We start from the raw sequence: 14,580 nt of genomic DNA, 5'->3' as shown, positions 1-14,580 counted from the left end.
AATACTGTTTCAGACATTAATTAAAAAATGGAACATCCTACCCAACAAAGTGCAAAGTATAACAGTACAGAAATTATTTTTCCAGTTTGCTTATGGAAGACAGGCTCATGGATGCTATTAAACATGCTGGGCAACTCCGTGGTCAGGAGACTTACGAAGGACTGACTGCAGGAGGTTGTTTCTTCCCTAAGCTCTTGCTAATGGTGTTTGAGAGAGTCTGCCTGGATAGATGGGCCTTCTGACATGCAGTGGATACTAACAGAAAGCAAGCATGGCTTCTTGCAATATTCTGCTTTACACAGCCGAGCATTCCAGTCCCGAAAAGCTGTTTCTGGGGTGCTCCCTCCCAGTGAACCCCCTGAGGGAAGGCAGTGTGGTGGGGAAGGGCAGGCTGGCTCTGTAAACCCCATTCCCTTCCCCCAGCAGTTCTCTCCTTTCAGTCCCTTTAGTGATGGCGGCAGAAGGTGCAGGCTACGCGGAGGCCTGCAAGAAACAAACACCCGACGAGCCTCAGCGCTGAGCCCTTTTTCTCTCAAGAGCCATAGGGCCCCGCCGCCATTTTGAGCGGTCGAGCGGACGAACTACATTTCCCAGGATGCTCGTCGCCGCGGCGCCATCTTGCCCCGCCGCTCCGCGGGGCGGATCGGGCAGAGTAGTGGCGGCAAGCGCAGACATGGCCCTGTTCCCGGCCTTTGCCGGGGCCGCCGAGCCCGGGGAGCCCCCAGCCGGCAAGAGCGAGGGCTCCAGGAAAGGTAAAGTCTTGGGAGAACTCTCTTTCCCCCAATAGTCCTCAGGAAGCCCTTCCGCTTCCACTCGCCTCCATACGGAGCCTCCTGGCTCCTGCCGGCCGTTCTCCGCACCCCGTCGGGCCTGCTCCGGCCGCCCGCCCTCCGACGGCACAGCCCGGCCCGCCCCTGCGTGCCCGCGTTGCTGACGGGCGCTCCGCCCCCGCCGTGGAGCTGCGGGGTGGGCGGTGCTGCCGCCGGGACCCCGGCAGTGGTGCTCTGTGTGCGGCGCCTCTTGGGATTCGGGGGTGCCCAGAGGGGCTCGGCTGCCGGGGCAGCCCCGCCGCCTGGAGCGCTCGGCTCAGCCTGCCTGTGTGCGGGGACAAGCGGCCGTGCGGTGCGCACAGGCGCACTCCGTGCAGGGCACAGCCGGGCTGCTGGGAGCAGAGCGGTCGTGGCTATCGGGGAGTTAATGCCCGTGAGGGGACTGCAGAGAGAACCTGCACCAGGGTCGTCCCCATAGAAATGGTGTCGGCTTCTCGTTTAGAGGTTGTCAAGTGTGTGCAGTTTTGCTTCCAGCTGTCTGCTGGTAGATCGTAGAGTCATAGAACCATTTTGGTTCGAAGGGACCCTTGAGATCATCGAGTCCAACCAGAACCTAAATCTAGCACTAAACTGTGTCCCTAAACATGGCTGTACAAATACTGATCTTTGAGAAAGTGTATGTTAGCTTTGTGTATGTGGTGGAGAAAGTTTGCTTTATGCAGAAAATGAGGGTTTCGTCCTTTCCCTTCCCTTTCTTTTATTTTTTTGATTAATTTTTTTTTATTGCCTGCTGGCCTTGGGCAACTTAAAAAGTGCTTCCTCATTTCCTTGTTTATTAAGCCAGATTTTAGTTGTAAAGGATATTTTTTGGAAGGTCATGAGAGATTATGATTCAGTTTATCACTTTGACTGTCATGGTTGCTGTCTAGCAAGTTACACTTGTATTAAATGACTAAAGAACCCTTCCTGGTGTATTGCCAAACTCTGAAGTATGCGCAACATTTATTAATTCTACTGGGAGATGTTTTGAACAATGGTTTTTGCTTGTCAGCTTCCGTCACCCTTGAGTCTGCTCATCCTAGAGATACCACAGCAAGAGGAAGCTCTAAGAGAATTGTTTACCTAGGCTGAATTTCTTGTATATTTTGTCCAGTCAGTATGGTGAGGTTTTGAAGCTTTTAGCAATATAGGCTGGGATTAGCTGCTTGTTCTAGCCGGTTCTGTGTACCCCCTGGTGGCATTGCAGCTGTTGAGGCTCAGTCTGCCAATGCAGAGAAGTTCTAGCCACACTCAGGAGCCTTTCTGGTAATGACACTTGGTGCAGGGAATAGTGGATGTAATAAGATCCCAAGTTATAGCTTCTAGGAAGAGAGGAGCTGCTCTGCCGGGCACAGGTACACTAAAATTCTCTAGTAGTAAGACCTGTCTTATATTTTAAAACTCTGGGAATTTGGCCTTACAGTTTGTTATGCGTAGTCTGTGTCACCGCAGACCACCTGTCTGGAAGATCAAATTACACAGAAAAAGAGGTTAAGACTGACTTTGGGAGCTAGATTTCAGTTATTAGCTCTGTTTATGAGAGACGCTTTAGTCTACTAGAAGTAGACAATTACAGACAGAACTTTAAGGAACATAAATTGTTTCTTTAATGTGTTATCCAATATTGTACTTTGTTGTTAATGACCACATTTCAGTATAAGTTATAAAAATTAAGTATTAACTCGGAGCCACGTTTATGGTGACATATATCAAATTTCACACGTTCAGCTTGTGAGAACTTGAGAACTTGACAGGCAACTTTGGTATCTCTCTGATAGATGACTCTCTTTCCTCAGAGCTGATATGAAACCAGAGTCCATCATAATACAGAGATCACAGAGTATGTTGTATTTAATATGATTTGTAAAACCAAGATGTCTTTTGCAGTCATTTATGTCTCATACTCTTACAAACCTTCCTAAACCATTTATAAATGTGTTACTTGAAACAGAAGTATTGCTGTATGCTCTTCCTACCCTGCTAGATTGCTGAGTTGCAGCAGCCTCTAGAGTGCAAAGTAATTTTGGATATGGTTCCTTGCAATTATGTTTTCAAGCTTAATTAATTTTTGGTAGAAGATAAATTACAAATTTATCAGTAGCCATACTGAACAGAGCAGTGGTAATAATTAACCCTGCTGACAGTAGTGAGCATTATGCAAAGCATTATTTACAGCCTGAGCTATTCTGTAGGTAAGATGACGCAGTGGTTTTTGCTGAAAACAGATTTGCAGGATTCTGAGAGGCAACAAAAGTCTTTGCATATCTCTTAAAAATTGTCTCTGTAGACATGCACTGTAAATATGTATTTTTTTTTTCTTGGGAAGGTAACAAAGAATGCCATTGTATTGCTTCTATTGTTGTGCTCATGAATGTGGATGGTAGAGCAGAACATGAACAAGTACGTACATCTTATTACAAAATAAGTAATATATTTTATTTTTTATGTTCTTTAAGAACATAAATCTGATCTGTGAAAATGGTAAACTTTTAAAACACCTGACAAGGAAACAAAACAAATGAAAAGGTAGAGTTTTGAAGTTTGGAATGTGTTTTGATGTTTGAACTGGATGTATCCAGCTAAGTGATTCACTGGAGATTATTTACAAGGAGATATGGACTTGCATGTTGTGTAATGGAAAAAATTGTTCAGTTCTTTCCAGAGTATTCGGTCAATTTGATTAAATTGCTCAGAAAATACTGTCATTGGAGAATTCTAAATATTTCCCTGGTGTATCCACAGAGGCATATTGACTGTGCTACAGGGGTTGGTTCTTGCAGTGTGATTCTTCAGTGTTTTAAAAATGTTTATGATTTCATTTCTCAAGGTGAGTTTTCCTTAGAGGCCCTAAAAATAGTTTAAAATGTAAAAAATAAACCTTATTCTGCTTGCACTCACTGTTGTAATCATATTGCACCAAGTTAGTGAGTGACTTCACATCTGTAAGGGGATAACAGATAATTTCAGGTAAAGTTAAGTCAAAATGACATATTGGAAGTCCTTTTCTAATAGCTAACAGTGATAATAGACATTATTTTGCTATATTTAAGGCAAATTTCCTATGGAAATGGATCTCATGGATGCTTGCTGTGCCTTTGTCTACTAACCTACCTAATATCTCTCTCTTCCTCCTCAGGAGTTTTGACTCTTCCAGTCAAATTTGTTGTGGTAGGAGAGAAAAATGGCAAAAATAGAGGAGGTCTTTGAAAAACCTACGTCTGTAGAGACTGTAACGTGAATTGAACTGTTACCAGGATAAATGGCCTTGACAATGAGTGTATGTCCCAGTCTGACTCTTGCCCAGCCAATAATTAAGGGATGTGACAAATTACTGTAGAATGGTCTAGAGAAGCCAGATAATTCTGAAGCTGTGGCAGTGGTGGGGAACGTAAAGAATGAAGGACACAACTCAGAAATCTGGGCTTCAACCTTTTGTGAACTGCAGCATTAATGTATTGGGAGAGGAGGGGAATGAAAATTTTGCCAACTCATACTTTTTATTTAGGAATGTGATTCTGTTCTTAGAAAAACCTCTCAAACAGAGAAATGTAAAGATAATGGCTTTCTGCTCTTCTCACAGTTCGGTAAAACCTTTTTTGTGTAAAGTCTGTTTTGTGCCTCAGGGAAATTTGTATGGTTAGTCAGCCCTGTGTTTTATTGTGTCTTCTAAAACAGCTGGAACTTTACTGCTTGCTTGCTTTGTTTTCTCTGTTCATTTTGTCAGTGTGATCAATAATGCCCTTTTAAAAAGAAATGTATGAGTTACTTTCTATTTTTGAGTCTTTAAGACTGAAGCTCTTAGTGCTGCTAAGGATTTGTATCTCCATTTGGAAGCTGTTTGACGCTGTAGTACCATAAGGCTCAAGGTTACAAAATGTAGCATACGTGTTGCTGTATGCAAAAATTTTTTTCCTAGTTTGGGCTGGTCTGTATCTAAGTTGTTTACGCTGACGAATAATATTGAAAAATGTATTATCTGCATTAATCTTTGGAAGAACTGATGTCATGCTGCTGAAATAAATGAAGAACCTATGTTGATGTGTGCAGCATGTTGAAAGACCTTAGATCAAGATCTTAAAAGTTAAACATCTCAGAGATTTTTCCTGATGGTCTGAATTCTGAACTTTGTCATGAACAACTGTGTGACTGAAGGCAAATTGTTTAACTTCATTCTGCCGTCGAGCTTACTTTTTAAAAAAACGTAACCCGGTGTTTTATTGTCATGAGTATTAGTATATTTCAAGTGATTTCATTCAAATCAATGTAGAACTACCTTGCAACAAATTAATTTCTGCTAGAAAAATAATACTAGTCAATTATTTATTACACATCACAAAGGGAAACAATAATTTATTAAAAAGAAGAGAAGCTCAAGGCCACGGAGAATATCTTTGTGCCTGAAGTATCTTATTGAAGATCTGGACAAAGACAAATTAGATAGGTCTTGTGTATCTTTGGAACAAATATAATAATTTTAAGGCGATCTGTTTGGCTAATAAGTTACAATTTTGTGCTGTTATTTGATACACCTTTACACCAGAGACTCTGCCAACCGGTAAATTTTTCTGATATGTTAGGTGTATCTGGGTAGTACAATGCAAATCAAAACAAAGATGGATTTTCTTTAAGGGAATTAAATGTCTCCTTTATTTCTGTAAGTAAATAAAAGGCTTTTTGCACACATCAGTGGCATTTACTGAAATCTAGAGTGCTCTGGACCATTGCACTCTCTCTGAATTTGTCTTTGTTTAAGGAAGGCGGGCCTGAGTGTGACCAGTGGAAAAACTTTGCAGGGTTGCGCTTTGCTCTTGTGTTCTCTTACACCCCGTCGTCATTACCAAAATGAAGAAATAATTGAATATAAGGATATAAGAATATAAGGAAGCTAATTTTTAAAGTCGAAATCACATTTAATAAATATACCTCAAAAATCTTGAGTATAAAGGAGTACTGAGTATACTGCATGACATATATTGAATTATTAACCAGTCTGATTATGCAGCTGTTTGGTGTATGAATTTATTTAGCTCATATATGTTTTAAATATGTGAATGGTTACAAAATTATTCATGAGAAACATTTGGTACTTCATGGAAAATAGTAAATACAATTATTCTAAGAAGTAATTGTGATTTTAGGTTATTTATTAATACATCTCTTACAGGATCAAAATAAGAAATTAACTTATTGTTGTATAATACTTTATTCCCTAGCAGGGGAAATAATTATTTTGATAGGCAAGTGAAATGTTGCTTGGATATTATCCAGCATAAATCTTTCTCATTTAAGCTCACCAGAGGTTTTGGAAAATTTTTTTGTCGGAGATTTACAGTTTTAAGATCATAGACAGAAACTTAAAATGAAAGCGTTTGTACCAGGGTGGATTAGTTTGAATTAAATAGTAGATTTTTATCATATTTTAAATAGACAAGTAAGGATCATAGTTTTAAGGTTTCATTTTTTATTCTAATTTTACATTAATATTTCTTAAGTGTTTTCCTGAAAGCAGAGAAAAAACATCATGTTGATTTGCAACAAAACAGGATAGTATATTTGCCGTAGGTTTGGTGATTCTGATTTCCAGGCAGAAGGTTACAATAGTGTGCATATGTATTATACAGCTGAATTTTCATTTTTCAGTCTACATCCTACGTTTTGGTGAGCTGGGAAATGGTGCGTGGCAGTGTTCTGCAGCGTGTTATTTGGGGCGTTCATGGGGAGTGTGTTGTGGTCCTGGCAGTGTCATGAATTGTGGGCTGTCCTCCGCAGAGAGTTGGAGGCTCAAAACAAGCCTTCCCACAGGGTCTTTGGTAGCAGGGATAGCCTCTTGGGAAACGGAGCTTAGGTTGATAGTACGTGCTTCTTCAGAGAATCATAGAATGGGTCGGGTTGGAAGGGACCTTAAAGATCATCCAGTTCCACCCTTACTGCCGTGGATAGGGACACCATCTGCTAGACCAGGTTGCTCAAAGCCCTGTCCAACCTGACCTTGAACACTCCAGGGATGGGGCAGCCACAGCTTCTCTGGGCAGTCTGTGCCAGTGTCTCACCACCCTCACGATGAAAAATTTCTTCCTTATATCTAGATCTACTCTCAATTTAAAGCCATTGTCCCTTGTCCTATCAGTACATGTCCTTGTAAAAACTCCCTCTCCAGCTTTCTTGTAGGCCATCTTTCGGTACTGGAAGGCTGCTAGAAGGTCTCCCTGGAGCCTTCTCTTTTCCATGCTGAACACCCCCAACTCTCTCAGCTTTTTTTCATTGGAGGGACGCACCAGCCCTCTGATCATTTTCATGGCCCTCCTCTGGACTGACTCCAACAGATCCATGTCCCTTTTACACTGAGGACCCCACAGCTGGATGCAGTACTGCAGGTGGGGTCTCATGAGAGTGAAGTAGAAGTAGAGAGGGAGAACAACCTCCCTTGACCTGCTGGACATGCTTTTTTTTTGATGCAGCCCAGGACACAGTTTGCTTTCTGGTCTGCCAATGCACATTATTGGGTCGTGTTGAGCATCTCATCAACCAACACCCCTATGTCCTTCTCCTAAGGGCTGTTCTCAATCCATTCTCTGCTCAGCCTGTATTTGTGCTTGGGGTTGCTCTGACCCATGTGCAGGGTCTTGCACTTGGCCTTGTTGAACTTCATGAGAGTCACACAGGCCCACCTCTCAAGCCTGTTAAGGACCCTCTGGATGGTATTGATTCCCTCCAGCATGCTAAATACACCACACAGCTTGGTGTTGTTGGGAGGGTGCACTCCATCCCACTGTTCAGTTTTCCAATTGAGAGACAAGGGTGTTGTGCAGGACAGTGTCAAATGCTTTGCACAAGTCCATGTAGATAATGTCATTGGCTCTTGCCTTATCTACTAACGCTGTAACTGCATTGCAGAAATGTGTCAGGCACGATTTGCTCTTAGTGAAGCCATGGTGACTCTTGCCAATCAACTTATTTTTCATGTATTTTTCTTGATGAGTTTAACTCAGGTTAACAAACTGTTTTGCAGCCTGCTCCATTTTAAATCCTTTTGTGGACAACAGTTCAGCGATATGAGATGGAAGAGTTTTGGTATGAAGAGCTATTTCTGAAAGAAATACTTTAGAAGGAGAAGAGATATATGGCTTGGCAGACAATGAGTTCATGCTATTTAAGGATTAGAGGTCAGTGTAGTCAAAAGCACAAAGGCAAGAGTGTGACAGGAAGAACACTGAGGCAAAAATGGTTGTGAAGAGCACAGAGAACAGGCAGGGAGACCAAATTTGTTTCTTTTGTTATCTCCTGAGGTCTGGCTCCTCAGAGGCTGATTTTAAGTTCTGTGCTTATGCAAAATTACATTTGTTGTTTAATATGTTAGAAAATTTCACATACTGAAAAGAATTATAGAAACGAAATTTCTATGAAAATTGCTATAAAATTTTTAGTACCAGTAAAATTATCGCAAAAAATTCCCCTCCACATCCTATCGGTATCTGATCTTATCTGATGACTGAAATGGCTGAGGTCTAGATGCAGAATGCATAATGCTGACTAATATATCAAAATTAGCATAAATTAGCCTTTTTTCACAGTATTTAAAAGTCTAATCTTATTTCGGTGGTTAGAGAACTGAGAATCCAGTGACACATTTTGACCTTGTATAAAACACTTGGGTAATCTTATCAGTAATGACTGTCCCTGACAATAAACTCATATTATCTGTTATCCATACAGTGAATAAAGTACGTTTTTGTAAGTTTGAATAAGTTGTATTGTATTCATTAACTACACCTTTCATTGAATTATGCCCTTCTGTAATTTTTTCAATTTTACTCTTTAAATATGTAAATGTCTCTATATTGTATCTCGTAATTATAATTAATATATAAAATATGTAAAGATACATTAGATGCTTATATAACATATACAGGCATTATAATTATATATAAAGTTAGAATTTTTACACAGTAAAAATTAACATTGGACAGATTTTTTTTTAAAGTATATAGCAGTTTATGAAACATATTATTTGCTTTCAGTATGAATTTTTAAGCATTATTATATGGTGGGCTTTTTAAAACGTTGATGTGAAGGGAAGATTCCAGCTCCTGAATATTTCACCTCATTACAACCTAGTTTTCTGCTAAATGGAAGTTTCATGGACTGCTTTATGATTTACTCGATTATTACACATGACTTAATGACATTTGCTGCAATTTTAACTGTCTGCTGACTAGATTAACCCTCAGCTTTAAAAAGTACAGCAAGCTGATTTGTACTGATCTCATATTTTTTTTTACCTGCAGAATTGGACTGGCTTAGTAACCCAAGCTTCTCGGCGGAAGATGCACTGTTGCTGCATCAGCGCACTACAGAAGTTGCAAATCTCATCTCTGAAAAACCACCACTAATAAGGTAGACTATACTTCAATATTTTTAAAATATCCTCTTTCTTTTGTCCTTCTTATCTTTTGTTCTGTGAGACCAAAATCAGGAGCTTTTAGGGCTGCTTTTCATCCCACAGTTCAGTATTTAAAAAGGCCTGAACTGAGTCATATATAAAAGTGTGAATAGTGCTTCAATGTCCTTAAAATAATGAGAAATTATACTTATGCTATTACATTCCCATTTTCGTTTTTCTCACAACTGCATTTAAATCTTTGTTATTTTGGAATGGAAAGGGAACTGAGTGATCATGAGTCTTTGTGAGTTTTTAAATGTCCTAAGTGACCCTTGAAATAATGTAAAGTTTAAGCATCATCTTTGATTTCTCTGTGAAAACCAGTTCAAGCAGCCATTTCACAGTTTTTTACTTTCTAAAAAGTAGTTGAAGATGTGAATTAGTGAAATATTACATGTATCAAATTGTGCAGCTGTGTAGAACATGCTGATCGGGGAAGTGGGTGATTACATTCTTTTACCAAGAATGAACTTTAAGCAGCCATGTTTGCTGAAGAACTCGTTTTAACAACTTTACTAGAATAGTTGCTGTACTCGGCATATCTACACTATAACTTGCACTTAGTAATTAATGGAATCAAGTTACAGTTGCCAAGTTCAAAAACTTTGTCACTTTTAATTTGATACAAGATCCTGTCAATGGTCATGATAGAGATTGTCTTTATAATAATAACCATAGCCAAATACGTATTTGTATATACTTTTTCATACCTTTATATGTATTGTGTGATTGAAATGCAATTACTGTTCTGTTTATCAGTCATATATTCTGCTTCTATTTCTTCAGATCTTTTCAGTTCAATGTCATAAAAATAAGAAATTTGCAAATTACCGTTCAGATAGAACGACATAGTAAACCTACCATATTTAATTAATCTTTGAAAAATAATTTGTCAAAAAATAGCGTTCAGAGAAATGTTTGAACTTTTTGCCTATTACTAGGTATATTCTCAGTTCAATAATAACTAATTATTCCAACATTATTGGTGTTTTATTGGGGGGTTATGGTTTGTTTAGGTTTGGGGCAGTGTGTGTGTTTTAAAGACCTGCTAATGGTTCTTCCATGGCTTCTTTTTCCTTAGTGCCCTTAAATTGTGTAAGGCTTTTTTTTAGGTGCCTTGCTTCTGCCATATTAGGAATACTGAGACTTGTCACTCCTTTCTTTCAATAAAAGATTCCAGAAAAACTGTTTAAAAAGAGCTTGTGCTTTGATGAAGGGTTAGAGAAGATCTCCATTATTTCAGTTGATTGTTAACTGTGGGAGTGTATGCAATATATACAATAATATACATGTGTTTTGCCAAAACTACCTGTCCTCTGCGTGATCTCTCAGTAAGTCAGCTGTCTGTTGCATGTAGTGTTTATTACTACATTATACGGTCTGATAAGATTAATCCAGTAGTCATCAAAACTGTTCTGTGATTGCTGAGATTTGAATTTCTAATCTGGAAGTGATTTTAAAGGTATGTGGGTTTTTTTTGTTGTTTCTTATGTAAATCACAAAGAACAAGTAAAAAAAGTACGAATTTTTTTCTTTTGCGGGTGACCCCGAAAGATTTCTCATCCTTTTAGCTTGACCTAAGTTGTCTGAGCAAAGTTAAAAAGTTTTATCAGCTCAGTAATATTCTTTAATTCGGTGATGATAACAGATGGATATTTATACAGATCACACACCAAAATGTCTTTGACAATTAAAACTATAACACTGGCTGTCAGTTGCTCCAAGAGCTGAAAAAAACAAATATTGTTGTTATGTAAGGCAGGCATATCACTTTCGTTATGTCTTGTTGCTAACTCTCTTCTCTAACAATACAGGGAGAATGAAGGTAAAGGTTAAAATGAATCTGAACTTTCTTACGCTGGTATTTCTTTACAGTTTTACTACTTAGACATGTAGAGGGGTGTGTGTGTGTATATATATATATACATATATCTTTATTTTTATATACATATCTACTTGTATATATACATACCTACTTGTTTCCAAGCAGGACTCCTTCAAGATCAGAGTTGTCAGGGGAAAGTGATACAGATGAGAGTCTGAAACAGGCAAGTAAGAAAAGAAAAAAGCAAAAGAAAAAGGATCACCACTACAAGAAGACAAAAAAGAAAACCAAAGGGGACTCCAGTAGCAGTGAGTCAGACCTGGACGCTAAGCACATCAAGGACAAAGCTGCAGGAAGCTCCAGAAATCACAAAAAGGAAGCAGCAGCAAAGTATGTATTTATTAATACTATGCAAGATGTAAATTCATTGTGGTCTTGTCTCTTTTATGAATGAAATTCTTACCACTGGTGGGTCATTTTTTTTTTTTCTAAGCTGTATATGACTAAACCTGCATTCAAAGCAATGAAAATAGAATTAGAACAACTTGTTTAATCATATCTGAAAAGCTGTGACTAAAATATTGTGTGAAAAGTACTGTTCTGCAGAACAAAGCATGATATGGCAGTAATGAAATATATTTTTAAAGATATGTCAAGGCTTATGTTGAGTTTTTGTAAGCATCTTGTTGCCTTTCATGGATCTTCTTTTGGGAGAGTTTGGAGGGGGATTACATTAAACGTTATTCTTAGTGCTAAAGTCTTAGTATACAACTGTGTTTGCCTTGTGATATAACTTCCTCCTTACAGAGTTAACGTTTCCTTTTTTTCATATTAAGATGAAATTTGTTGTACGATTTAACATTTCTTTTATATCCAGCCATTTATTACTCTGTGCTGTGTGCTTCATACTTCTTGCTCATGGTGCATCTATATGGGTATTTTAAAACTCAGATTGTTTTGCTACATCTTATTTGTTAATTCTGGGAGCTCTAAAGTACTGTGTAATTAGTGGAGGTGTCATTTTTTTTGTGGAACAATAACATAGGTATGTGGTGGCTAGCATGATCTTTGAGCAGTAAAAGAGGTTCTGTGGCCACACCAGGTATTCAAGTTTGGCATACCTAGCTGTGCCTTTCTCCATTGGTTGGGTTTTGGTGATTTCTTTTTAAGTGGACTGATCTAGCTGTCTGTGTAAGTCACCTTTCCCCATTTCTCATCCTGTTTTTTGAGCAGCCATTTTGCCTCTTTCTGACTCCCTAGTTCCTGCTTTTTCTTTAGCATCAGCAGCTCTGGCTCTAATTCACAGCATTGCAGATGCTCCTGGGGACAGAGTGGGAATTTGGTGACACTGGGGAATTGTTATGGCTGGATGTAGTCCAGGCAGTCCTTGACTTCCCCAGATTTGCTGCTTTTCCCAAGTCAGAGGAACCAGGAGCTGAGAGCACAGGCTTGTGGGCTTCTGTCTGTGCTGAGGGACCTTTGCATCATTTCCATGTGGAAGAATGGTGGTGGTACTGGAGGTGTTGTCTAATGCCTCTGGCCACACTCACCTCCTTCTGGATGAAGGCCTTGTTGTTGGCTTGTGGTGGCCAAGGCTTACTTGGCTACGAGGAAGCACGGTAAAAGTCACTGTGATGCCAAGACCATTCTGCTCTGCCCAATCAGTCTTGTCTTTGCTGGAAGGGGTTCTGGGCTGAATGGAATGGACTTATGTGCTGAACCTGGTTCATCAGCTGTTTGCCAGACTGGGCCACCTAGCCAGTGCTTTGCCCAGATGAAAATGCTGAAGTTCTTTCAGGGTGTCTGCTCTTACCCTTTTCCCACAAATTGTTGATAACTGGGAGAATATTGAGTTTTCAGGAAACTGTTTTTGAAATGAGAACCACAAAATTACTTTAAATGCAACAGGACTTGTAAAATTTCAGACATCTTCTCAAGACTGTAAAATTAATTTACTAAGTTATGTATTTGTAACATTAATTCAGATTGGAAGTTCATGGTTGTCTACCATTCAGAGGCAGGTAGCAGTTGCCACCTAAGTTCATTTATATAGCTGTAATCCATAAACCACTTTGCACACTGTTTTTTACAGCTAATCAACGTAATCTTACAGGTTATCCTGTTTTTCTTAATTGTAGCATCTGACTAAGACAAAAGTAAATTTTAGAAGTAGTAAAATATGGCTTTTAGATTTTAGTTTGCCAGCCAGTTGATTGATTAAATCTAGTTCTTACCTTTTGTAATCGTAAATCAAATTTTTGGAAGAGCAAAGAGTGCTTGTATTTTGTTTTGATGGTCCTATTAGTGTATATTTCTAGATGATTTTTCCAAGCATGTGACTGACTTTGCCGTACTGGATCATGTACCACGACTTTGAGTAAATTGCATTATTATGAACAACAGAAATGCAATGTTTCGTGGGTAAATGCTGAATCTGTGCACAAATGCTTAGAATATGCTCCTTCTCTTCTACAGCCTAGATAAGAAAACATCAAATCTTACCAGCAATCGCTTTGTTTGGCTTGATGATGTCCAGACTTTCACAGCAGAAACCTTCAGGATAGACAAGAAACCAGACCCTGCAAACTGGGCCTACAAGTCCTTGTATCGAGGGGACATAGCAAGGTACAACATGTTGGTTTCTATTGGTATTGTCACTATCACAGAGTCACTACCTCAAGATTCATTAACTTGAGTCTGGCTGTGAAATTTTTATGTAGAAGATGAAAAAGTAAGGTAACAGAATATTTTATTACAAAATTTGACTTTGCATTAGACATAAGTACTTTAAAAGACAAAAGATGCCATGAAATAATGGGAATAAATTGCACAATTTTTTTTTTTTTCTAAGAATATTCTCTGTGTAGTAGACCGCAGGCATGTGATCTTGTAGAACTGCTATCTGGAGGTGGCAGCATGGGGCAGACTCAAAAGGATGAATTTGAGGGCAGAAATCCCTGGGTTCTCTTGCGGATCATCTTTGGGCGAGTGCCTATTGTTCCATTTCTGTGTCTGAAAAGGAAATGAAGGTACTGAGTATTTTGTACTACATATATAAAGAGATTTACCTGAGTAGTTTGATATCCTTTCAAAAAACCCCGCACAGATACTTCAACAAACAGATTTTATGTTAGATCGCCCAGACATGGTACCAAAGGGTATCTGTCTTATCCATTGGTGCATTTCGAGTGAGTGTAGGTGAAATTGTATATTCAACCTCCTTAGTGGGTTGCTGGTACTATGATGACCCTTCAGAACATTTCCTCGTGTTAATGGAGAAGCCCATCAAAAGGAGCCTACACTGGACTTGTGCATTATGTACGCACACCTGCTTCTTGATGTTCTCAAGGAAAGTTGTTTAGCATATATTAAAAGTAATTATTTGTGGAGGAGGGAGGATTTATGGGGTTTATTTTTGTAGTGTATATGCCTCTGGAGTAAAATTGCCTGGTTACAATCCATTCCAATTTTCTGCCACCTTTGGATTGTCAGCTGTTTTTTGAGAT

At 39.1% G+C, this 14,580-nt stretch overlaps 1 protein-coding gene across 2 annotated transcripts in view; it reads left to right on the top strand.

Moving 5' to 3' along the window:
• The first annotated feature begins 613 nt into the window (after positions 1-613).
• Positions 614-14,580, top strand: part of NRDE2 (NRDE-2, necessary for RNA interference, domain containing) — a 34,246-nt gene continuing 20,279 nt past the window's right edge. For both annotated transcript variants that reach the window (XM_065838751.2, XM_071809552.1), the window contains exons 1-4: positions 614-752; positions 9,095-9,203; positions 11,240-11,464; positions 13,550-13,699. In XM_065838751.2, the coding sequence (XP_065694823.1) occupies positions 674-752; positions 9,095-9,203; positions 11,240-11,464; positions 13,550-13,699 (563 nt within the window). In that variant the 5' untranslated portion in view covers positions 614-673. The remainder of the gene's footprint in view (positions 753-9,094; positions 9,204-11,239; positions 11,465-13,549; positions 13,700-14,580) is intronic.

This window comes from Patagioenas fasciata, chromosome 5 (assembly GCF_037038585.1).
Source record: "Patagioenas fasciata isolate bPatFas1 chromosome 5, bPatFas1.hap1, whole genome shotgun sequence".
Lineage (NCBI taxonomy): Eukaryota > Metazoa > Chordata > Aves > Columbiformes > Columbidae > Patagioenas > Patagioenas fasciata.
Note: the sequence above shows the minus strand (reverse complement) of the source record. Positions and strands in the feature narration are given on the sequence as shown.